This window comes from Alligator sinensis, unplaced genomic scaffold (genome assembly GCF_000455745.1).
Source record: "Alligator sinensis unplaced genomic scaffold, ASM45574v1 scaffold365_1, whole genome shotgun sequence".
NCBI classification, from domain to species: Eukaryota; Metazoa; Chordata; order Crocodylia; family Alligatoridae; genus Alligator; species Alligator sinensis.
Genome location: NW_005842356.1, coordinates 850,140 through 875,608, shown reverse-complemented (window position 1 = coordinate 875,608; position 25,469 = coordinate 850,140). Strand labels below are relative to the sequence as shown.

At 39.1% G+C, this 25,469-nt stretch overlaps 1 protein-coding gene across 4 annotated transcripts in view; it reads right to left on the bottom strand.

Moving 5' to 3' along the window:
* Positions 1–25,469, bottom strand: part of PLEKHA5 (pleckstrin homology domain containing A5) — a 277,793-nt gene that overhangs the window by 26,018 nt on the left and 226,306 nt on the right. For 3 of the 4 annotated variants that reach the window (XM_025210569.1, XM_025210568.1, XM_025210567.1), the window contains exons 11-12: positions 24,093–24,176; positions 3,942–4,004 (exon numbers count right to left, since the gene is read on the bottom strand). In XM_025210569.1, coding sequence (XP_025066354.1) covers positions 3,942–4,004; positions 24,093–24,176 — 147 coding nt within the window. Of the gene's footprint in view, positions 1–3,941; positions 4,005–20,486; positions 20,541–21,400; positions 21,521–24,092; positions 24,177–25,469 lie in introns of all 4 variants that reach the window. The other variant, XM_025210566.1, reaches the window with a different exon arrangement.

Genomic DNA, 25,469 nt, shown 5'->3' with positions numbered 1-25,469 from the left:
GCCCGGGGTGGAAGGCCCGGGGGCCAGCCACACTGCGCAGGCTTCCCCCTACGCATCCAAGGGGGGCGGGGGGAATAGCAGCAGGTGGCCGCGGAGCTGGGGGGGGAGAAAAAGTGGCAGCTGTTCCCAGAGCAGCAGTCAGATGCCGTTTCAAAAATCCAGAATTTTCAAATTTCCGGCAGGTGCTAGGTCCCAAGGATGCAGGATTTATGAAGTTATACTGCACTATAATTTCAAACAGCAAGGATGAAAATGCAGAACCTAGTTATTCCACAGCTAAATTTTTTAGATCTGCCAGCAAGTTTTACTACAGTCAATCATGCTCTTTTTAACCCACCTGCAGACTTGGCTGGGGTAGACACTCTTTACCAGATCCATTCTTTCCTGTCCTGAAGGTAGTTTTGAGCAGTTACACTTCCTTAACAATGCCAAATGTGCTAGTGTGGGAGCCTTGCAGGTTTCTATTCTGACCCTGATTCTATTAAATCCATATTTGGGACTACTCTTACAATAGACAGATTATCTGGCTTGCAAAGCAGGCAATGACTAGACTACATGCAGAGTTCTGAACTTCTGCTGCTGGTGTGCTCTGGAAAGCAGCACCTTCTCTTAAATTGGGATCTGTTTTCCATTTTAAGTCTAATATTAGCTCTTTAAATCTGATAGCCCTATCAATAATAAGAAGGTGCCATTATACAGACACAAGGATTCCAGCAGAAGCACAAAAAGTCTCTAGTCAGATGTGATTTCTATGCTTATCCACATAAGTACATAGGTACATAAGATTCTCACACTTCCTGGAATGAAATTTGATAAATTTTAGGATCAAATACAATCTTTTACGTGTAACCAATTGAGAAACCTTTATCTTATGAAATACCCAACCTTGCCCCCAATGAGATATATTTTTGGTTGCAAATGAAATGCCATTTGATTTTTTGTAAAATCTGTGTAAAGTTTGACCTTGATACTGGATAAAATTTGGGGAAAATTTATCAAAAAGTCCATTTGCGACAGACTGGCAGAAGGCATGATGCTGAAGGATAGTCAACGTGGTTTCACTGCAGGCTGGTTGTCTGACCAAATTCATGACTAACCTCCTTTTATGATCAAGTAACAAACTGCTTGGATGTGGGAGATACAGCTGATGTCATACACTTGGATTTTAAAAAGACTTTCAATATGGTCTCCCATGACACTCTTATTAAAAAAACTGGGGGATTGTAAGCTGGCAGAGTCCACAGTCAGGTGGGTTGGGAACTGGCTAAGGAGTTGAACCCAGAGTGTTAGCGTATCATCTTGGTGGGAAGCAGCCAGGGGTGTCCTCCGCAGGGTTCAGTTCTTGGCTCTGTGCTGTTCAACATCTTTATCAACGACTTAGATGAGGAGGTGGAAAGCACGCTGGCCAAGTTTGCAGACAATACTAAGTTATGGGGAAAAGCAGTTACGCTAGGGGATAGGGTGAGGATCCAAATGGATCTGGACAAGCCAGAAAGGTGGGCAGAGTGGAACCTGATATAGTTTAATAAGGATAAATGCAGAGTGCTTCATCTGGGGAAAAGTAACCAGCGACATAAATATAGGTTAGGAGATATCCTGGCCAGCATGATGGCTGAAAGGGACCTTGGGTTATGGTTGATCACAGGATGAACATGAGCTGCCAATGTGATGCTGCAGTCAACAGAGCTAATAGCATACTGGGATGCATTAGTTGATGTGTCGTGAACAGGGCTAAGGAAGTGATACTTCATCTCTACTTGGCACTGGTGACATCCCAGCTGGAGTACTGTGTCCAGTTCTGGGCACCACACTTCAGAAAAGACGTGAAGAATCTTGAAAGGGTCCAGAGAAGAGCCACGAGAATAATTAAGAGCCTGGAGGATAAACCTTATGAGGAAAGAGTAAGGTATTTGGGACTGTTCAGCCTGGGGAAGACAAGACTGAGGGGGACTTGGTGGCTGTCTATAAGTATGTAAGGGGTCAATATCGGGAGCTGGGAGAAAAACTGCTCGTTAGGGCGCTCCAGGGAAGGACTAAGTGCAATGGCTATAAACTTTTATTGGATGGTTTCAGGTTGCATGCAAGGAAGAACTTTTTTAAGGGTGACCAGAATCTAGAATAGACTTCCCAAAGAAGTGATGCAGTCCCCAACCTTGGAAGTCTTCAAGAAGAGACTAGACAGCCATCTTGCTTGGATCATTTGATCTCAGCATTATTCCTGCTCAGAACAGGGGGGTTGGACTATGTTCTTTCAAGGTCCCTTCCAGTTCTTAATTTCCACTATTCTATGTTTCTAAGGTATTAGTTTGAAAATAAATTCATAAAAATGAATGGAAAAAAGATTCTGTATTTCACAGTAGGAATTTAAGGGGATGTTTTAGCCCAGTGGGGACCGACCTTTTCGGCAGTGTGCTGTAAATTAAGCCCCATGACCTCCCTGAGTACCACTTTGATTCTATTCCCTTACCTGATCTGCTGATCTGTTTTTCTGCTCCCTAATCTGCTGCATGCCCCACACACAGGCTGCCCAGACCATTTGTGGCATGCAGGCTGCAGGTTGGTTGCCACCCCTGTTTTAGCCAGTCTTTGCTGTTAGACAATGACATATACTTAACTTTTCTTTATGACTTAGAATCTAGGGAATACGGCATCCACAAAACTAGAGGCACTGGACAGAGATGCTGCTAAGCATAGGACAGCTGGGCTGTGAAGTGCTGTGAGATGTTGCTGGTGCCCACCCTAGTCATGCTACTGTACAAAACCTTCTACAAGGAGTATACATGGTTGAATTGGCCAGGACATATTCATACTATATTTAGTTTCTAACTTTCTGTTCACTGAATAGAGAACTTTACATTTCTGTCAGGCCACTATTGCACTTTTCTTTTTAGGAAAAACAAGAAAAAAATCCTGTGTAAATGCAATGTCTAAATTCTGGTTTTTAACTGTACAAAGGTCAGAAAATAGTGAAGTTAATGTGCCTGCAACAATACGAATTTTCCAACTTATACATCCGTTTGTTCAAGGAAATGATTTTTAAGACATAAGTAGCAGTAACTGAATACACTTTTAAAATATAAATACTCCTTAAATCTTGAAGTTTAGATAATAAAACTATAGGATGTAAAACACTACCACATTTACATTGCAGGGGTTTTTATGCTTTTAAAGCAGCAGGTTAATGTTGCATTAACAGCTTTTTTTAGCATTTAATTTCTAAGATTTAGTTTTGTTTCCCTTTAACAAAGGGGTAAAGAAAAGAAAGAAATCCAGAACTACCTGGCTTAATGGAGTGTAGAGTTGGTAAACTCAATGCAACATTTCTTTTGCTTGTGGAACTGCTAAGTCCCTTAAATCTATGCTGAGGTGGACTAAGCATGTGTGACTAGACAGTTCTTTTTCAGGCACACCTATAAAATTGTTTCTAGCTTGTGCATGCCATATGCAAATTGAGAATTGATAACTTTTTAGGGGGAAAAAACAATCATTTTAAAACCTAGCAAACTCATTATTGTCTATCTGAAATTTCAATTTTAAAACTTCAGCCGTTTTTCCTTTAACCCTGTTAAAGTGAAAGTACGTACATGACACATCCACGAAGAGTAGTAGCAGTACTATTCCAACCCCTATATATTGAAATATAGCTATGGGTTTTTCCTTGCTTAAACATCCAAAAGCGATTCACTTTTGAACAGATTCAATACATGGAAAATTTCAGCCCAAGACACAATGGTTACAAAACATTAAAATCTTGACCACCTTTGGAAACTAGAGAATTTCCCTTCCCTTCTATTTTCACCACTTAATATTAGTGGATCGCTACATTATTTTCGTACCCAAATGTTACATTCTGGGTAGAAACTAATGTCACAACACCAATATAATTAAGCAAAAACAACACCAACATTGCTTTGAGAAAGAGCAAAAATACAAATACTTACATCGATATCCAGCTCTTCAGATCTATATTTGTATAGTGTCCCCCTATACTCTTCTTGTGTCAACTATAAGGAAGAATAATATAGCCATAAAACAACTTCATTGGACTGAAGAAAACGAAAATGCTGTTCAGCTCAAATTTTAATACAATAGTATTAACTTTTACTAATACACTTTAACTTGAAAGCCAAACACGATGCATGACTGCACAGTTTTAGCCACTACACAACATTTAACTCTTAGTTACGTAAGGTACTTAATGGAATGTCGCATACAAATTTTCAGGAGTAAATTATATCAGATAACTAATCCAGGTAGTAAAGCTTTCTAATCAAAACAAACTGTGGACTTGTGTGAAGTTTTTTAAAATCATACTTCTTCAGAAAGATAAGCCCTGGATTCTGACAGTCACTGTAATCAGGCATGAGCTGTGTTGTCAAAATTATATCCTAATTAAAGCTCCATGTGCCATTATATATCAGTATGTACTTTTTCATAAGTGCAGTCTAAATACTGCCATGTATTCTGCTCTGATATTCCAGTGGGATCAGAGCAGTCTCAGGCTTGTACCAAAGCATCTAAGAACAGAATTTGATTTCTAGCACATATGGTAGGTATGTGTATCAAAAAAAACTGCTTCTGAATTATGGGTAGACTTCATCTCCCAACACATACTTTTTCCTGTGCTCTTCTAAACAGTGTTCACAGCACTTCAACAATGACTCTAAAGGGATACCCTCCTATTTCTTGTACTGAGGCAGGCAAACTTATGGTTTACAAAGGCTGCGACTGTAATTCTAGTCAGCAATGCAAGTGATCTTCAGGGCAGTCTGAGAAGAAATCGTCAGCATACTAACTTCTTGCCATTTTTATAATCTAGATTGACCACCAGCAAGAAATTCTTTAAAATGTTCAAAGGGGAAAATATAACACAATGCATTTATATATCCATTTTAGAATACTCATTTTCCACTACATTAGCTACTGTGTAACTATGCCACATCTTATCTACTATTTTAGTTAATACTAAAAAAATGTGTATTTTTCTAGTTCCAACATATTCTTTTTCTCCCGATACATATGTTATTTGATTTGTGGCATGTATAGGTCTTAATTGAGCAGGAAAGAGACTGTTAAAGCCTAATTTGACTTTGAAGGACATTTATGAATGCAAAGCTCAGGGGAGGGTTAAACCAAACAAGCATTTTGAACATACAATAAATCTTCAAAAGACTTAAGTGTTTCATTTCAAGACATACCTCATGCAAATGCATCTGGTGACAATTTAAAAGTACGGATAGTGCATTAAGACCACGCAATAAGTTTCTTTGAAATGAACATTTAATGAAAATGAGCACCAGAATACAAAAGCCACAGCATCTCAAGAATTATTTTATTTTTTAAAATATAGTTAACCCTTAACACACTTCAGAAACCATAATTTTAAAAAAATCCCCCCTAATTATAGATTCCATCTTTCTGACAGAATAAAACTGAAGAATGGAAATATTTTAAAAGGACAGTGCTCATAAACATGGTCAATAGAAATCTGGCCAAATCCTCTCAAATTACAGATTAAAATCTTACCTGCAGATTATTTCCATGAAATGCAACAGGGATGTTTGTCTATCTTTAAAACCCCAAATTTATATTTCCCAAACACTTAGGAATTATACATAATGTAATCATTTTTTAAGGCTTAAAAGTTCACTATTTGTATTGGCAGCAGCTCAATCTTATAGTTTGGCCTAAAATAGGTTTATGGGGCAACTTCCTACTTCCAAAATACTACTACACAGTAAGTTTTTGGAAAAATCAAACTGTGTTTTTAAGGAGATATACTGTGTACTTCAAAATTGTTAATATGTCTTATTCAAACTCTTCTAAATTTTAAAAAGGACACTGAAAGTGTTCTACTCTTTTATGGTCTTTTATTAGTGTTACACTACATAATGTGTTATTGCAACAGGCAGCCAACCACTTTACCTCCACACAAGAAAATATTGCAACATTTACATTTACTTCATATTTAAAGAATCTAGAATTAAACTAAGCCTTTTATTCATCACTGACAATGCAGCACTTATTCAAGGGTTCAACAAATCTGCAAGTCAGTTTTGGACAACACTGGAAAATAGTCTCTTAAGAGCTATATTGGGTTAGACCAAAGTTGGCATTACTCCACTATCACATCTCCAACCGTGACAATGGTTGATGCTTTAGAGGGAGAGCATGTGCATGGGGTATACCTAATGATCCATCCTGGCATATCCTCTCCGACATCCAACATCACTGGTATAGGCATGCCAAAGGATACATCCCTAGTGTTCTGTTTAGCAGCTATTAATGGATTTATCCATTAATTCATCTCATCCCTTTTTTAACCTGGCTATACCATCTGCCTCTACAACCTCCTGTGGCAACAAGTTCTATAAATTAACTACGCACTATGTAAAAAAAAGTATGGTCTCTTCTTTGTTTTAAACCTGTCTCCTGATAATTTCAGTTTGTGTATCTTAGTTCTAGTATTCTGGGATGTGGTGAATAACAATTCTCTATTCACTCTGTCCACACCCATCATACCGCTTCACAACTTTCTTCCTAAAGGGAAGAGTCCTAGTCTTTTTAGAGTATAGGCAGACATTCATTTGTAGTGCTACAAAGTGTCTCTGCACTTCAAAGCACTGCAAAAATGTAGTGTTTTGGGAGCACAGAGGTGTTCAAGCCCTGTTGCTGGAGAGTGACAAAGTTACCTTTCAGGCCAGCTCTCCAGCCCATAGCAAAAGAGGATGGGTACTATTTTGTCTGCAAGCACTCCATTTGAAGGGCTGTATGTTTATTTTTGGTAGTGCCACAAATGCGTATTTAGCACTAAAAATGTAATGCCCGTCCATAATCTTAGACTTTTTCTGGTATGACAGCTGCTCTGTACTCCTGATCATCTTGATGGCCCTTCTGTTTCTCTTTTAATTCTACTACATCCTTGTTGAGATATGCAGACGAGAACTGCAAACAGTATTTAAACTGTGGGTGCACCATGGACTTACAGAATGGCACGAGTACACTTCCCATTTTGTTTTCATCATCATCTTAATGATGGACGCCCTTCTTAATGGTGCCCAACTGGCTTTTTCGGTCACCACTGCACACTTAGCTGATATTTTTGGAATGACGCAAAATGAGTTGTAACACCTAGTTCACAGCCCAGCATTATGTAATATTGTTGAGGGTGTTTACCCACCTCACTCCCATGTACCTTACCTTTCACTTGTCAATGGTGAACTTCATCTGGCACTTTTTTGTCCACTTATTTAGCTTTGTGAGACCTTTCTGCAGCTCCTCACCATCACTGTGAGATTCAAACTGAGATTTCTTTGTGCACTCCCTTTTCCAGGTCATTGATAAAAATGTTAAACAAAACTGGGACCAGCCCAAAGTCTGACTTTCATGCCACTGACCTTCCTCCATCCTAAAAAGTGACCATTTAGGTCCACCCTTTCCTTCCATTCTTTGAACTACCTCTCAACCCATGAAAGAACCTCTCCCCCAATCCTGTGGCAAGGTATATTTTTTAAGAAACTTTGGAGAGAGGTCTGGTCAAAAGCCTTTGGAAAATCCAAATAAATTGTGTCAACTAGATCCCCTTTGTCCACATGCTTGTTAACATACTAAAAAAACTCCAGCAGATAGGTGAGGAAGGATTTTCCCTTAAAAAAAAAAAAAAAGACGACGACATGCTGACTCTTCTCCAGTGCCTATCATAGTTGTCCATTTCATTGATGATTTTATTCTTAATTATACATTTCAGCAACTTACCAGGGATAGAAATAACACTCACTGATCTGTAGGACCACCTCTGGAATCCTTTTTTGAGATGAGTCTTAGGATGGCAACCTACCAGTCCTCCTGCACAGAGGTCATTTGTAAAGAAAGGTTGCCTGCAATTGCCAATAGTGCTACAATATCCCATTTCAATTCTTTCAGGGCTTGCAGTTAAAAACTATTTGGTCCTGGTAATTTATTAGTGTTAACTTTATCGATTTTGACGCAGTATGGAGATTTCTCCAACATACCCTTCAGTAAAAACTAATGCAAAAAGTTTATTTAGCTTCTCTGCTTTGGCCTTATCATCTCTGAGTGCACCTGTTATACTTAGGAACTGATCAGGGACGTGAACGGTTAACCAACTGTTTAACCGATCAGCTCAGTGATAATCAGTTCTAGCTTACTGGTTATGGTTTAGCCTGGGACATAGCACAGTTTAGGAAGGGAGGGGGGGAAGGGAAGCCCTGTGGTGCTGCAGCAGGAACCAGAAGGTGGCAGGGCGGGCAGGAGGAAGGGCAAGAGAGAGGAACAAGAGGGGAGGGGGAAGAAAGAGAGAGGAACAAGAGGGGAGGGGTAACTAATACCTAATAGCTACACTCTACAGATGGAAGAAGGGTGGGAGGGACGGAGAAAGGGGTAGAGAGAAGGGAGAACGGAGGAAGAGGGGTTGCCTGCTCCCTCCCTTGCAGCAGACCAGCAGCTGCAGTGGGCAAATAAAGCCCACCGCTGGCTGCTGCCCTCCTCTCCCCTCCCTCCTTTGCTGCTACAGCTGGTCCCAGGAAGCTGTGCGCTGGGGCTGCCTGAGCTGTGGCAGGCAGCACAGCCCAGGAAGGCCTGGATGGCAGCAGCCAGCAAGGGGGTGCAGCCATTGGCATGAGCCTTCCTGGGGCTAGCTGCAGCAGCACAGAAGGGAGGGGGGAGTGGAGAGGCAGGTAGTACAGCCCTGCCAGGCAGGCAGCCCCCTCCTCCCCTGCTGCAGCTGGTACTGGGAAACCGTGCATCAGTGGCTGAAGTCCCTTGTCAGTTGCTGCCCCCTGGGACTTCCTGGGCTGTGTTGCCTGCCAGGTGGGGCTGCTTTGACCCCTTCTCCCTGCACTGCTTGGGGCTGGTGAGTGCAGCCCCTCTTCCATGGCAGGGAGGAGCAGGGCAGGCACCGGGGCTTAACACCCCCTCCTCCCCCCTGGGGCTCAGCACAACACGTCCCGGCCTTCCCGACTTTACAGAGCCATGAGCTGGAGCCCAGTGCTGCTGCACCCGCCCCCATCCCTGCACCCAACCATTTAATTGTTTCATAGGTAAACATATATTTATTTAATCAGTATTTACATCCCTAGAATTGAGCAGACTGAACAGTGCAGCAAAGCCCCCTGCCTGCTCCACAGAATAGGGATCCCAATCAGGGGAATGGGCTAAGGGGGCATTACCCCACTGGTTCCAGAGGGGGTAATGACTGGTCCAGCAGTGACAGGACTAGTGGGGCAATGCCCCTCTACTTTCTCCTAGCTGGGCAGTCCTTGGCCTAGGTAAGTGCAGAGAGCATTGCCTTGCTTCTTCACCCCGGTCCCAGACCAGACTGGGGGAGGGGAGCTTACAAGTATTCACTCTTGAGAAACTCTCACAGATCTTGCAGGCCGACACCTGGAAGATCTCTCTCAAGAAAGGGGCATGTTTGCCCTGGCAGAAATTGAGTGAATGTTTGTACACTTGTCATTTCTACCAGGAGAACAGCTATTCTCCCAGGGGAAAAGTAACGCCTGTACATGGCCAAAGCTGCCTATGCATATTCAGTGATTTCTTCAGTTGTAACTGAGCTGCAACAAGTCTACATCCTAAGTAGTAGCAATGGTATGCTATGATTCAGCTTCATTAAACGCCAGGTAGGTAATTTAAAACTGTATTTTACATAATAAAACAGATGCAGCATTTCAAAAGAAGGAAAAAAAAAAATCAGCTGCAGCCCGAATAAGAATATAAATATTTATAAACAGCAAGTTTAAAATCTAAGAGCCCAGAATCACGTTTAGTTTGTGAGACTGGCGACCATGAGCAAACTGAGGTCCTTCTGTCTTCTAGAAAAGCAGAATACAAAGATCTGTTTTAAAACATGTTTCCAAATGGATAAAGAACAAACATATCCTGACGTTAGGCAGTCATGTCATCTCATTTCACCCAGATTTTTTCCTTCCCCTTTGGTGTCCACATTGTTCAACAAACTACTGTAAATCATTAATATTCAAATCCTTCGTGTTACTTAAAATAAGTAATATGCAGCTTAGTATTAGGAGCTGTTCCAAATGTTATGGCTTTTTAAAAAAAGTTCTACTCCATCAACAGGATCGCTGTTAGGTAACATAACATTTCTTACTTAACATGCAGAAAAGGCCAATTGGTCTAGAGATGGGCACAAGTTGTTAGACTAAAACTAAGCATTCCCCAGGTTTCTGGTTTTCTGAGTAAGCATTGATGGTATTGGTTAAATACATTGAGCCTGATTATTTCTAGCACAGCAAACAGCAGAGAATGGGAAGCTGCAGAGTAGATGAATTTAAATCACCAATTTTAATTTAAAATCAACAAGCAAGACATCTTTATTTAAAAATCAATTTTAATTCTGTCTTGCAGTTATATTTTTCAATTATTTTCTTAATGTGCAGTTTTTCACCAGCTGATAACCACTGAAATGTTGATTTGCAACTATACATAGCTTTTACATTAAATTTGGTACTTTTTTTTTGCTAACAGGGAGGATGTAACAGAAATCTAGGCAACTATAATACACACATTTACTCTGATGCCTTTTATTCAGATCCTTCGTTTATACATTTTATTATTAGAAATTGATGAATGATACTTATTTAGTATTTTTTTATTTAACTCATGAAGTAAGTTGAGTTACCTTTAAAGAGAACCTGACATTCATTAAAATACACGAAAATCAGTATTATTTATTTTTTTTAATTAAATAAAGCAATGTTAAATATGCTGGAGGGATTAGAACTGTTTATCAAAATAGGTTTCATATTTGAAACTGATTCATTAAAGAAACCTTCATCTGTACCTAGTCAATTAAACTAATTGTTACTGTTGACCATGTTCTTTAGCAGCTGGTAATTAGGTTATAGCACCTCAAACACAGCTTTAAATTAAAGACTGGAGAAGGAAAACAAGCTTTTCTGCTTTTTCAATTCCCAATACATCTATGCACCGATGTACCTGCATAAAAATTGAAGCCGTCAGAAGCTAATTTATCAATTGAACAAACTGGTTTTGCCAGTGACTTCCCCCAGTTAAGTAGGACTTAAAAAAAATGTTTGAAGAATATTTTAAAATTTAAACTATTCTAATTAATTAGTATCACTTTGGGTCCTACTCTAGCTTGCCATAATTCCAAAACTTCATTTTAAATAAAGTTATTGAAAAAAAGGAAACAATACATGCAATTTAAAAGAAATCCTGTTTAAACAAACAACCCCTCCAACTCCCACCTTTTTAAAAAATCATTGATATTTGTCTACCCTGGCAAGCTGGTTGATATTTTATTTCTTCCATCTGAATTTTCTAAAGGAAACGTAGAATGGCTCACTGTGAAAAGTGACAGTCCCTTCTTTATGCAGTACACACTTTCCTTGGTACTAGCCTGCCAACTTCTCAAACACAGCTCTGGAGGGACCATATCTCTAGTGACAAAAGTGTATTCAATGTTCATGACCCTTCACATTCAGTTTTGCAGACAAGGATGTCAAAAGAAAGACGTTAATTCAATTGTGAAACAGTGTTTTTCATATCCGAAAATGGTCTTAAAAACTTAAATGGATTATTTTTAGCCAGCTGTACAACATCCTGAAAATTCTGATAATGTCCAGGGGGGGGGGGGGGGGGGGGGCCCCCTCCTGTGCTGGGGGCCTGGGGGGGGCAGCTTTTTTTTTTTTTTTTTTTTAACTCATTTATTTAAGGCCTGAAGGCACCCTCACTCTCCCACTCCGATCCCAGAACCTTCCTTCAAGGTTCCATATTAAGACTTCCTTTTTGGCACATGTAGGTGGAAGGCATTTTCCTAGAAAGCTTGAATGCATGTCAGTGTTTCAGTCAAGAGAGTCTCTAGAGTTTTAAAGCACTTCCTCTTCAACTTAAGGGCAGTTAACAGAACGCCAGATATAATCTACACTGTGGAGTTGATTTATAATATGCTCATTTAAAGTAATATATACACACATACATATATATACATATACATCTCAGACCAACATTATAGTGAAATTGCATAAATTTCATCCGTCTATTCTGTGGAGTGAAATTAGTCTTTCTCCCTTTTAGTCAGACAACTTTATAAATATGTCCATGCTTGCCTAAGCTCCAAGTTTGAAGGAACTGAACAAATATATTCTCTTTTGTCTGGCAGTGAGACATTTTTATACCTCATTACCTGTCAAAATCTCATAATCATTTAGGTAAGAAAAATGATTGGTATGGCTCGGGCTATATTTTTCTTTAAAACAATAATGTTTGAGATACGATAGAAATTGTGTGGCAAAACTCACACGCACATAAAACCTGCGGTGCTGACAGATTTATATTGGCCATGCTCATAAGTCAGTGCAAGTATCAATACTGTGTCATATTTCCATTCAGCACATTTCCTTTTCTTGATGTCTCACCAGACCCATAACTGCCATGACTACATATTCTAGAAGTGTACACTCTGTTAGGTTTGCTGTGACTTTGTTAACAAACACTGTATTTTGGATCTACAATCTCCAGATCAAAGCTAGCTTGATCTTTGTTTTCCTTCAAAAGCTAAAAGCTAAATAAGTGCAAACAAAACAATTGTAAATCCACTTCCTAGAATGTAAAAAAATGCCATAAATAACCAAGTAAACATCATTGGCATGCTTTTGTAATAATCAAAATAAAGAAGCATCTTTTAAAACTAATTGCATAGGACCATGCTAGACAAGTGCTGGAAGCTTGTTGGATACTTAACGAATTTACTGGACATCTAATAAGACATCAACTGGTATAAAATTCTAGACAGAAAGTTATCCAAAAGGGTACACACTTAATACTCAATGACAAACGTTCAGCAAAAGCCATGCTAACAATACTGCAGCATTTAATAAAGCATGGATGACTTGTGGTTTTCCAAAATAAATAAGAGAAACAACAATGTTATGGGTAAATCTGAGAAACAACCAAAAACTGTCACTGAAGAAAATTTTCGCAGATGGTAAAGCAATTTCATTCACTTTCCAAGACCTTACTTGCTGGTACAGTTGGGGTCTTAGCGCCGAGTTCTCAATCATAGTGTGAACCATGGTGATTAAAGGTTCATTCTCTTTCATCTATTTCAAATCAGGAGGAGCATACAGCAAACATCAGTTTACAGCATGGCTAGATTTGAAAGACGACACTGTAAATATAGCCTCTACTTTATTTTTTTTCTAATAATGCAGTAGTTTACATTTTATCCTATGCTTTTATTGTTTGCATCGTTTAACAAAATTAAATATTTGAAAAACTTATGTAACATCAAGTTCATATTGGCAAGACAACATCAGAAGATTTTAAACGTATGAATATTTCATAAAAGCTGCATTATTTCCATTGTGGTTCGTGTTACTAAATCAGTCTAATTACTTCAGATGTTTCACCAAAAAACCTGAAATTCCAACCGGTAAACATCAGGAAAAAATGGACAAAATACGGAGTGGCCAAAGCATGTATGACACTTTAAAACACAAAAAAACCCAGAAAAAACAAAAACCCAAACCAAAACAACCCCCCCCCACAAAGCACCCAGATTTGCAGTAATTTAAAGCACAAACAGAGGAACTAATACACTATAAGAAACTTCTAAATTCTTATCTGAAAAACCTGTTGATACAGTTTCTCAAGAGCAAAATGTTGGCTATATCCTTTCAATACACATTTTGAGAATCTAAGTCTTCACAAGCATTGAACTGAAGTTTACAATGGTCTATAGCAACGTTTCTCAACCCAGGTCGCAACCCAAAAGTGGGTCACAAAATTATTTCTACAGGTCACTAGCCCGTGCCAGAAAAAAGCGTGAAAGTGAAGATTTCCCTTGCAGACTGGCAGCGTTCCAGCTTGCAAGTGGCTGCTGGGGGCATAGCCAGAACTGGCACCAGGAGAAGGGTGCCGAGGCTGCAGCAAGGGAGGGGGGAGCAGGGCCAGAGGGGTGTAGGTCGGGACAAGTTATTGATCTTGGCAAATGGGTCCCGGTAGGAAAAAGGTTGAGAACTACTGTCTATAGTAGCACTTCCCAACCCTAACATAAAGCAATTTTGCATCTTGTAGTCTTCTTTCTATATGATAATAAAGTGTGTGAGTGCATGCATGCATACACAAGCTCTTTATTATCATTTTAGTTACTGTATTCACCCAGCTCCTTGTGTGTGGTGTTTTTTTTTTAAAACTGTCTCTGGCACAATTCAGCTAGGTTAGACATTTTCTGCCGTCTGAATGATAAATATTATGTGCTTATTGACATTAGTGCAATTGTCTAAAACAGATTCTGTGATCAATTAAGAAAGTGTTTGCAGAATCTGGCATTCACAATATTAATACATTAAAATATTAACAAATTTCTAAATAAATTTTCAATATAAAATATTAATACTTGTACGTCATCTATTAAAAAATATGGCCTAAATTTTCTTATACCAGCATACTGGGAGAGTTCTTAAAATCTTTAAAAAAAAAATTTATACAGGATGCTCGGTCAAGCTGGCCAAGAAATATCTCCTTCTCATAAAAAACTGAATAGAGTGGAATTTTGTTTGGCAATATTCGGAAGTTTTTAGCTTTTTGTTCAAAACCACAGGCATGCATTTTGAAAGAGGTTTTTTTTTTAGGGTTGCGCAAAACAGCACCGTTTCATTTTGACTTCGGTTTTGCTGTTTCGAAGGGACAGTGTTCTGTTTCACTGTTTCAAAGTACTGTCCTGTTTCATTTTGTCAAAACTGTTTCGCTGTTTTGACGCATTGCCCATAGGCTATAATAGGGAAATCATGAAAATGCCTATAACTTTGGCATTTCTTGCCTGATTCGGATGAATATTGTAGGGATAGTAGTCCCTTCTGAGGGCATGATGCCTGTCAAGTTTCAAGGAGATAGCTAGAGGGGTTTATAGGAACCTGCACCTCAAACATTTCAAAGAAAAACTTGTATCACTTCCCAGCAGTGGCAGCCTGCTGTCATCCCACACGCAGATCTGGGGAACCCACGCTCCCCAGGAGGGCTGCAGGGCCATGCCGAACTCTGTCCAGGGGGTGTGGGCCCCCAGATCTGGATGCAGGACGACAGCAGGCTGCTGCCGCTGGCTGGGAACAGCGCTCGGCGCAGCCTGCACTGAGCACCAGGAAGACTGGTGCTGCTGCTAGCCCTAGCCAGCAGAGGCAGCCTGCATGTATATTTGAGGGCCCGCACCCCCTGAGAGGACTGCGGTGCTGTGCCACTCTTCCTGGGGGGAGCAGGCCCCTGGACATGTGCATGGGATGACAATAGGCTGCTGCCGCTGGCTAGAGCAGTGGCAGCATCTGAGTCTGCCCGGAGCACCCCATGTCGAGCGCCAGGAAGACTGGGGCTGCTGCTGGGCCCCGCCCGGAGAGTGGACCTGCCATCATCCTGTGTGCAGATCCAGGAGCCTGCACTCCCCAGGAAGAGTCTGGCACAGCCCCGCAGCTCTCCCAGGGGGCGTGGGCTGCCAGATTTGCATGCACGATGACAGCATGCTGCCACTGCTGGCTGGGGCCATCCGCAGCACCAGTCTTCCCAGTGCAGGCTAGAATTCCATGAAAGGGAATTGTTCTCAACTAGACTGCTCTTAATTCAGCTCTGCCTGGATGGACTAAACTCCTTCTATATTATTTACTTTTAGCTTAACACTACATCCAAAAATTCAACGTGGAGGTAACTGTTTATTCAATAGCAATTTTAGTCTTTAATGCCCTTGAGGCTCAAATATAGGCAATTAAATATTGTGCATAGCACTACAAATTACTGATCAAAAAGCCTTCACAACAGAACCAAAATTATGATTTAATATCTCCCCCCAAAAAATATGGCTAACAAACGAATCAGATCTTTATTAATAGTCAGGCGGTGATATGACGTGTTCCACCTCATTCTGCCACTTTTGTAAACATTAATCCACCCATATACAATTACCTGCAAATATGGTGGTACCACGCAGAGTGCTTCTGATTTTCCCCCTCATTTCCAAAAAATAATTATTTGTCAAATAAATCCAAATCCTCTTATACAGCAACAAAGAAAATATTTTACCCAGAGACAGTGCTGTAAACCACAGGGTGTTTTGTAGCTAGCATGGGCTAAAGGAGATAGAAAGGACATTTCTGTGGATCCTTTTGAACAAATGGTTTCCAGTGAACAATGGAGCTGGACCAGGAGGGTCCTTCTAGTCTTATGTTCCATAACATAAGTATTTATACAGTGCAAGAGTCGGCAAACATTTTGGGCAGAGTGCCAAACACACCCACAACCTTGATTTTTAAGATGTTGGTCTGACAGTGGCAGATTGCCAGGGAGTTGCGAGGGACCCAATCCTTGCTGTGGAAGCACATCCCTGGCCCCTTTTCTGCCATCCACTCCAAGGCACATGTGCCAAGTAAAATGTCTTTGCATGCCACACTCTGGCACTCATGTCAGGAGTTGCCTACCCCAATATAGTGTCTTTTATCTAAGGATTTCAGAGTTCTTTACAAACATTAATTGAGATGTTTTGCAAACATAAGCTGAAGTAAAAAGTGAATTAGTCAGCTGCCTGATGTCACAAAGCAGGGGTGTCAAACATATGACCTGCAGGCTGGATCCAACCTGTGGAGCTGTGTCACATCTGGCTTGTAGGGTTCTTAGAAGGGCTGGGAGTTCAGGAGCGGGGTGAGTGGAACCCAACCACCGCTATCCAGGGTACAGAGCCCTGTAGAGGATGCGTGTCAGCAGCAAAGAGTGAGCATCAGTAGTATTAACCATCACTACTCCCTGCAGATGGTCACCCCTGAGGAATTCAGATCCAGCACTGGGGTGGCCAAGTGAGTTTGAGATCCCTGGCACAGAGCAAGCAACAAGAAAAATTCTGAGGAGAATTTACCAGTCCTACCTTTGAACTGCCTGTTATTTCCAATAGACAGCTCTATCTTCCTCCAAACTGGTTTATTTTTACTTTACTTTTTGTACTTGCTTTATATATTTCACTCAATGTTATAAAGCCAAGGAATACAGAGGAACACTGCTAATGTAACTAGACTTTGGTAAATGTCAAGGAATATCAACTGAGAGATTTTTTTTTCATTCCCTTTCCAAAAGATATTTATCTTTTTTCACTGCCCTCTTAAGCCACATTTTAATATTTTCTTCTGTTTAACAACTTTCTGCACTGGGAAGCTTTAACATCCATTGTGCTGAGGATATCACTGTTCTGGTCCACTTACTACCCCCACAGTTACAAAGTTCTTCAGGATATTCAAACTACATCTTCCTCATTGAAAAGCCTATTGCTTCTTGTCCTGCCCTCTACAGACAAAGAAAAAGTTTATCACCATCATTCATGCATTTGAAGAACCATAACACTCCCTCAGTCTCATCTTCAAACTTAATGTTCCCAACTCTAAATCTCTAATCACCTTTACAGCTCTTCTTTGGCCTCTGCCCACTTCATTCACCTTGAAATTCAGTGCTTAAAACTGGACAGTACTCTGCGTGAAGCCTGACCTGGGCTCAATAGAGAGGAAAAGCTGCATGGATTTGCCTGTTAATATATTCTTGTGTGTTATTAGCTTTATTTTGCAATAATATTACACTCTTGATTCAATCATCTTGTGGTCCACTATAAACCTCAAATCCCTTTCTGCAGTACTGCAACTTAGGTAGTATTTGTGCATTTTGTGCATTTAATCATCCATCTGAAATGTAGTACCTTGCACTTGTCCAAATTTCTTCCTGTTTATTTCATGCCATTTTCCTAATTCATCTAAGTCATTCTGAATCCTAGTTCTATACTCCAAAGTGCCTGCTACCCCATCCAGCTTAGTTTCATCTGTAACAATTCCATCCTACACAACTTTTTTTGAAAATTCTGAAAAGTACTATACCCAGGACCAGTCCCTGGGGAACCCCACTCTATATTTCCTCCCAGTGTGACACTGATGATCCGACAAGTTATATATCCACATTACAACTGTTTCATCTACAGCAGTGGTCCACGGTCTAGGGGGGTCCATGAAAGATTACTACAATCAATCAAAAGTATGTGAATACACATACTTACAATTCAAAAGTGGTCCGCACCTCTGTTTGAAATTTCTAAATGGGTCTGTACCTCCATTTGAAATTTCCAAACAGGTCCACAAATGAAAAAAAGGTTGAAAACCACTGATCTAGAATATATTTCCTTCACTTACTAGAATGCCACAAGAATCATTGCTTCCCCTCTATCCACAAAGCCATTCACACTCTCAGAGAAGGAAATCAGGTAAATCAAGGAACTATTTTTGCAATAAAATATTTATATCATATAGTCCTCACAAATCACTATCTGTGCATGTATACATGAATACGGTTTTGCATCTAAGACAGAAATATTCTGTGCAGTCTCTATGACAAAGTACTACACTCCCTGCATCTAAGTAAGGGGATAAGAACGATAAAAGGATTTGAGTCCTTTTATGCTCCAAGAAGAGAGTTTAATGACATTTGTACTTGGAGATTACATGCAAGTTAAGACAAGAAATCTGCAATTATATACACACACACACATATATATATACACACACACACACACACACATATATATATACACACACACACACACACACACACACACATATATACACACACACACACACACTTCTCATGTAGCAACCCAAAGAGATTCAAGATCACTCAAGGTCACTAAAGTTGTTATAATAAGCAATTGTGGCCTGGAATTACACAACCACAATTTTATGTTAAGCATTAGGATTAAAATAAGGGTCATTTTAATGGACTAATTAGCAAAGGGAAGAGTTGAGACACTGGCCATAAAGGTGTTTAAAGTAGATTACAGACTCCTCAGGGATTTATTTAGTACAGAGAACCTTTTGTACTAATGCAAAAGAAAGAGGAGGAAGAGGAATTGAGCAGATAACCCAAGACATGTATTCTACACCTGTTCTATATGATACAATGACTAGGGAATTTATACTTTACAATGATGCTACTTTCTTACTGTAAATGAGGGTCAGATCTTTCCTGTATCTATGGTTGAGGCTTCATCTATTTTTTTTATATTTATGGTACAGGATATTAAATTCATTGATGCTATTTAATTTATAACAAAACCCAACAAACACAGAAATAAAGAAATACTTTTGCAAGCCACTGACTGATTAAAATTCCCCAACAAATGCAATTCAATTGAATATTTTTTTAAGTAATGCAAGCAAATGGTGACTCAAATTATAAATCACTTTCTTCCATTTAAAGCAATCTATTGTACTGTACTAACAAAATCAAACTTTGTGACCGATCAGTAATAGGGAACATGATCAGTGGTTTAACATCTGATATAGGCAGTAACAATGTTAAAGCTGAAAATGTTTGAGTTGAATGAAATACTTTGGCTTAACACCGAGGAAAGAAATGACCTTCTTGTTCGCTGCTTTGCACCTTATACAGGTACTGATGCCAGTGTAAACTGAGTGCAAATGAATACACAGGGTGGAAAGCAGTGAAAAACACTGAGCCAAGAAGTTTCTTTTGTTTTTAAGTATTGAAATATAATTAGTATCGTGACAGAATGGAAACCAAGATCCAAAATTTGTACTTAACTGCTTCTAAATACAAAATTCAGGAGACAATGGTGTTTGGAAAAAGTTTAGAGTTTTTTATGTCAAACTCAAAGGCTGGCACATCTCTTAGCCTGCATTTCCTTTCAAGTACTTATGATTTTCTGTTTCTAATGTCAAAAGATTTCACTTCCATGATTAAAGAGCTCTCATACACAGTTTATCTCCAACTCCCATTTAATCCTGCAGTGAAGCCAAAAGCTATATGCAAAATCAGAATTATTCTCAGAGCAACAGATTATATTGTTCAATAAAGGATTAGACCCTCACTTTGGAAATCAGCAGAAGTTATGAAGAAGTAAAATCTTATTCATACATAAATCTTGAACAAAAGGTTTAGCAAAAGGGAAAAATGGAAAATCGGTGAAGTAAGGTATCCTTTGTTTAAACACACACATTATATTAACCAAGTTTGAAAAATGTTTTAAATTCAAGTCTTGAAGAAACATGTTTGATTTTTTTGTTTATTCTAAGCAAACTGAAACAATCAATAGTAGCACTGTATACATTTTGTGTGTGTTATGCGTATTAGTTTGAAAACATTGTATGTTTGGTTATTATGGTAAAGCTGAGAAAATTTCAAGCTAGCTACATTAGAGGAAAGCAAAGAGCAGCAGCAAAATAGCAGCCTTGCAAACATCTAGTGCTTGATTCTATTTTATAATTTCATTACAAGTTAAATATGCACTAAAATTTAAGATGCATTGTGGTTTGTAAAGAAAGTTGCATAACACAATAAAAACACATCTCCAATTGACAGAAAATATTTAAGCATCTCCCCCAAATATGTCTAGTTTGGCAGTAACAAGCAAGATGCATCAAAGGATGTAAATATCCAAAAAAAGCTTCAAATCCCACCTGATGATCCAAATATATAGCATTCCTTTGAAGATGATGTGAAAGAATCTCATTCTAGCAGGCAGCAGAACAGAAGAAAAAGGAAAGGGACAGAAGGTACAGAATGCATGAAAAAGTCAGTTGAAAAGATATAAAAACAGCTCCTCATCTTTCAGTTTAATTAGAAGCTGTAATACTAAGATTTTATATATGTGAGGGTAAACTTTTAACATGTTTTACACCCAAGTAAGAACTGTTTATGAAAACCAGCTGCGACTTAACTATGAACTGCTACAGTACAATTTAAAAAAAGCCAAGCACATCAGACAGAGAAGCAGAGATACAAGAAGTAGGTATATTTTGTTTAATGAAACTATTGTGCAATTTACTTGATTGAATTATTTAGCTGTTTGCTTAACAGAACACATGTAAGAAATCAGTATGTCCATGTGGAAATTCTATATATGACTACATAGACAACTATAAACCCTTTGATAAGATTACATGCTTTAAGGATCATCTGTCCTTGCAGAAAGATAATAGAAAAGTTGTATCTGGCCTGAAGGAATATTAAGAAAACAAATTAATATTATGGTCCTCTCTCAATACACTTGCTTATGGCATCTGTTAACTACCTATTTGAGGATAATATTTTACCTCATCAATTTGCATAGCTTATAATTTTTTTCCAGATACTGCAGAAGCGATATATTTAGAAGTGTTCCTACCTATATTTTGACTAAGTAAAACAGTCATAAGCGTTGTGTTCAAAGGGTTAATAGCAGAACATCATGTATGCAAGGAAACAATGGCATTCTATGCTACATCCACAGCTAATCAGAGAACTTTGCACTAATGGAGCAATGCACACTTTGATTATGAATGGCTCAAAGTTAGTGAGGATGGTACATGACACACACCATTTCATAGCTGACCTTTGGGCTGCTGGCCTCAAGTTTTAGCTGCATGAGCTGTGCTAGTGTGTGTTCCCGGATACTACTCAGTTCAGCTTGCTGCCGTCTCAGCTTTATTAGCAGCAGTGTGAGCTCCTCTGGCTGAAGGAGTGCAGTGTGAGAAGCCAAAGAGTGGAAAATAGGTTAATTGGTGTCCTAAACAACAGTTAATCCAACTATGGGTTCTTGGCATTTTGTCATAATTCATAATTGTTTACAATAATATGCCAAAAGTGATACTATGTTTAAAAGGCCCCAACGAGTATTTAGGACATAAGATCAAAATGGAGTTTTTAATAACTCATAGCCCTTGAACCTGAAATAGTCCCGGATGCATTTCCTATAGTGGACAAAATGAAGGTTAGCAGTTTGCAGGAAAAATGATCTATGTAGTCCCTACAATGATTGAGCCTACAAATGTTAAGCACATTATATAGTCGCATAGCTTTAGGTGAAGAAGATATGCCAACCCACCAGAAATCATCATCATCTGTACCACAGCGTTTATTTGGAAATGGGGAAAAGAGAAAATTAAAAAAAGCAAAAGGGAAGTTTACTATTCATAAAAAAGAACAGTCAAGGCCAGCAGACCTTACTTTCCCTTTTAGCTGTTTAAAATGTGCCCGGGTAATACAACAACCTTTTTCCAAGACATACTTCCAAGCCATATTATTCAGTTCTAAGAATAATCAAACTGCAAACATGTGTGTAACAGGACAACATCACAAGCACAAAAGAGTTTCTTTTGCCATCCTCCCCAAAGGTTTATAAGCAGCAAATCTACAAAATACTTAGTATACTTTTATAATCACCTACAAGTTATAAGACGCTCTCAACAAATAAAAATAATGAGCAGTTGCAGTCTCCCGGATAATTCTAAACAGAACATTTTAGAACAAAAATTAGGAACAAGTCAACCTGATCAATTTTCAGGATATCCTCTCATTAGCAATACTTGCAAAAACAGTTTTTTCCTTCCTTTCTTTTTCAAACCACTTCTTTGTTCCTTTCCCATACTTTCCCACTTATAAAAGAGGTTTTATAAAATAATTATTTCCACAGTGATCAGCTTTTTTGGCAGTTGTGCAAGTCAGCTAAAAAAAAAAGAACAGCAATCCACATTTTCTGCAAAGTCTGTGCATTTTCATTCAAAAGGCGCAAAGCAGTAAGAATTAAAAAAGAAACTAGAATTATTTAGCTAGAGGATGTCCACTAGAGGGTGCAAGGAATTGTAACATAACTACTGGTATCAAAAACCTTTATCTTTCACTGAAAAACAATATGAAAGTCAAGTTGTAAAACAGCTTATTTTTATATTGGCACTGTACTTGCTCTAGGATCAATGGCTGGAGTAATTCTTCCATCAAGAATGTATTAAGCACTTAGGCCACATACTTTCATACTACAACATACTTTCAAATTTGATCCCAGCAAAAGCAGACAAACTGCTGGATAAAAAATGAATTTAATCTGAAATGGAACTGCTGTGTCTTCATGACATTCATAGAAAAACAGAAATTTCAGTAATATCTTTGTATAGATATGCAAGAATCCAATTAAAATACTTGCAGGGTTGAAAGCATTTGCTTATGGATGTTTTACATAGATCTACTCATAATTTGGAAACCAAATTGTACATTTAAAGCTAAATTATTTTTATGGCATACTAATACAAATGCTAGTTGCAAGTCTCAGATTTCAAATTCAGCTTGAGATTCATGCCACTGCAAAAACTCCTGATATTACTTCGAGTGTTGTGATTTCAAGCCAATTCCGGGGGCTTTTGTTGCAACACACAAGCATCTTAGGAGTTTTCCCCATCAGCTGCTGCTATACTGAGTACCCTTCTCTTCCTATCCAATTCAGCAGCTTCATTCCAGCCCCACAGTGCAGGACTAAGTGAAGAGATAGGGAGCCCAGGAAAGTTCTCTTCCTACATGGTAGAGACAGGAAGCAGCTAAAAAGGGAAGTAAGGAGCAGCTAAGACAGTCTGCTGTGGATTGGTGAGGATGGATGCAAGAGTCAGGGATCAGATTTGCTGGGTCATATATGGATTTAAGGTTCAATTTCCAACTTAAATCTGTCACAAACTTTGGGTAGGCATGGAGAATTCAAAAACCTTTAAAACTGGCTTAAATGACTTAAGCATTGCCTGAATTTTAAGTCAACATCAGACTTTTTTGAGGAGTAAGGGTTGAGGGAGGACTGAGTTATATTTGAACTCATGCATAGGTTCATTAATCAATATTAATGAAAAAATTCTGATCAAAGGAAATACATCATCCTATTACTAAGACAAATGCTCAGTATGGGCAAATAAGAAAATATTATTTTCTGACTATACAGTATTCAGAAAGAAAGAGTTCTTTGTCACAATGCCATGCTGGAGAAATCTAAAATAGAAAACTTCTTGCTAAAAGAATTTTTTAAAATAAGGTAATTGTAATGTTTCAGAAAAGAACTCAAGAAAATCTAAGATAAAAACCACGTAGAATCTTTGCAAATCCTCAAAGTAACCAAACAGAATCACTTTCTTCAGCGTGGAAATCTCTATTTAAAACAAAGCCTGCATGTAACCGTTGCTCCCCAAACAGTGGGGAAAAAACAATAGTGTTGCATATTTTCATTAATAGACGATATAAAACCTGATGTACCTCATAAAAATGCCACTCACCGTTTTGCCTTGAAGACTCTGGGGAGTAATAGGCTGCAAGCTCAGACCTGCTGGCATTGACCTTCTGTCAGGCACGAACACAGTCTATGAAAAACAAAATTGCATATTATAATCCATGATTGTCTGCCAAAATCTTTTGCACTAAAGGTTAAATATGAATTTCTTAAATATAATTTTTCCAAGTCAACTTCATTTGTAGGACAGGTGCCAGAATGACAGCACTGGTTAACAGAGCCTCCTACTAAATTACAAAACATTCAGCACAACTCAATCTTCCAAGGTATCTTGCGGCATCTTAAACTGCTTTGAGACGCCACAACAGGCATGTGCTCACTTGTCTGGACGTGGCCATTGAGGCTAACAGAAATTCACTGGGGATTCAGGTTTAAAATTTAAGTTTAGCTTGCTGAGCTGGCAAGGGATAGCTACCAGTCTTACAGAGGGTCTGCTGCTGGAGCCAGGTGCAAGTGATCTTACCAAATAACTTAGCAGCACCAAATGAGAGAACCCAGAAACAAAGAGCCAGTCTTACTGGTGACTGAAGATGAGATAATTTCAGCTTCAGCTCTGTGAAGACTTAGGTCTTATCATAATTTCCAAAGACCAGCCTAGAGCTAGAATGCAGCCTCAAATTCCAAATGTATTTTCTTTCAAAACTCACTTGGATGGTCTCAAATATTGTGATTAATGAGTACGCTGATTTGCTTATTGCCCCTTGACGCAATATGAAGGTACAGCATACGTAGGGTTAAATCTTATATTCTTAAAATAAGATTTTCTATCCTTTGAACAGAGACAATTTCTTTCACCACTTACATAAGCCACACAGTTTGATAAACTACACTTTCCTTTTAAATAAATATTAATTGTAGTAATTCTCTTCAATGGCTACATTAACAAGCAATTGCATCTACATTATAGTGAAGCATGTATTACTGCAGAATATACAAATATGATTAATACACATTATAGCAGGAGTTAGTAAAATACAGCCCGTGGCCAGATCCAGCCCACCAGTTGACTGGATCCAGCCCATGGCTGTCCCTGTGGCACTCCACATGGGGCCATGCCCTGCCCACTCATGCCGGGATAGCCTGTGCCAGGCTTCCACCAGGGCTTACAGCTTAACCGTAGCCCACACGCGCAGCTTTCGGTGGGCTGTTTCCAGTATGGCTGCAGCCAGGAGCTCCTGTGTACCCCCCACCTCCAGCAACGGTTCCCGCTCATGATCTTGCTCTTGCAGTGCTGCACCGCACTACTCTAGAACAGCTTTAGCTGGGCAGCTTCTGCCCCAGCACACAGGGCTCAGGATCCAGATCCCAGCCACCTTCCACCAGAAAGCACTCAGGAGCTGAAGCTGGAGCCTCACACCTGCCA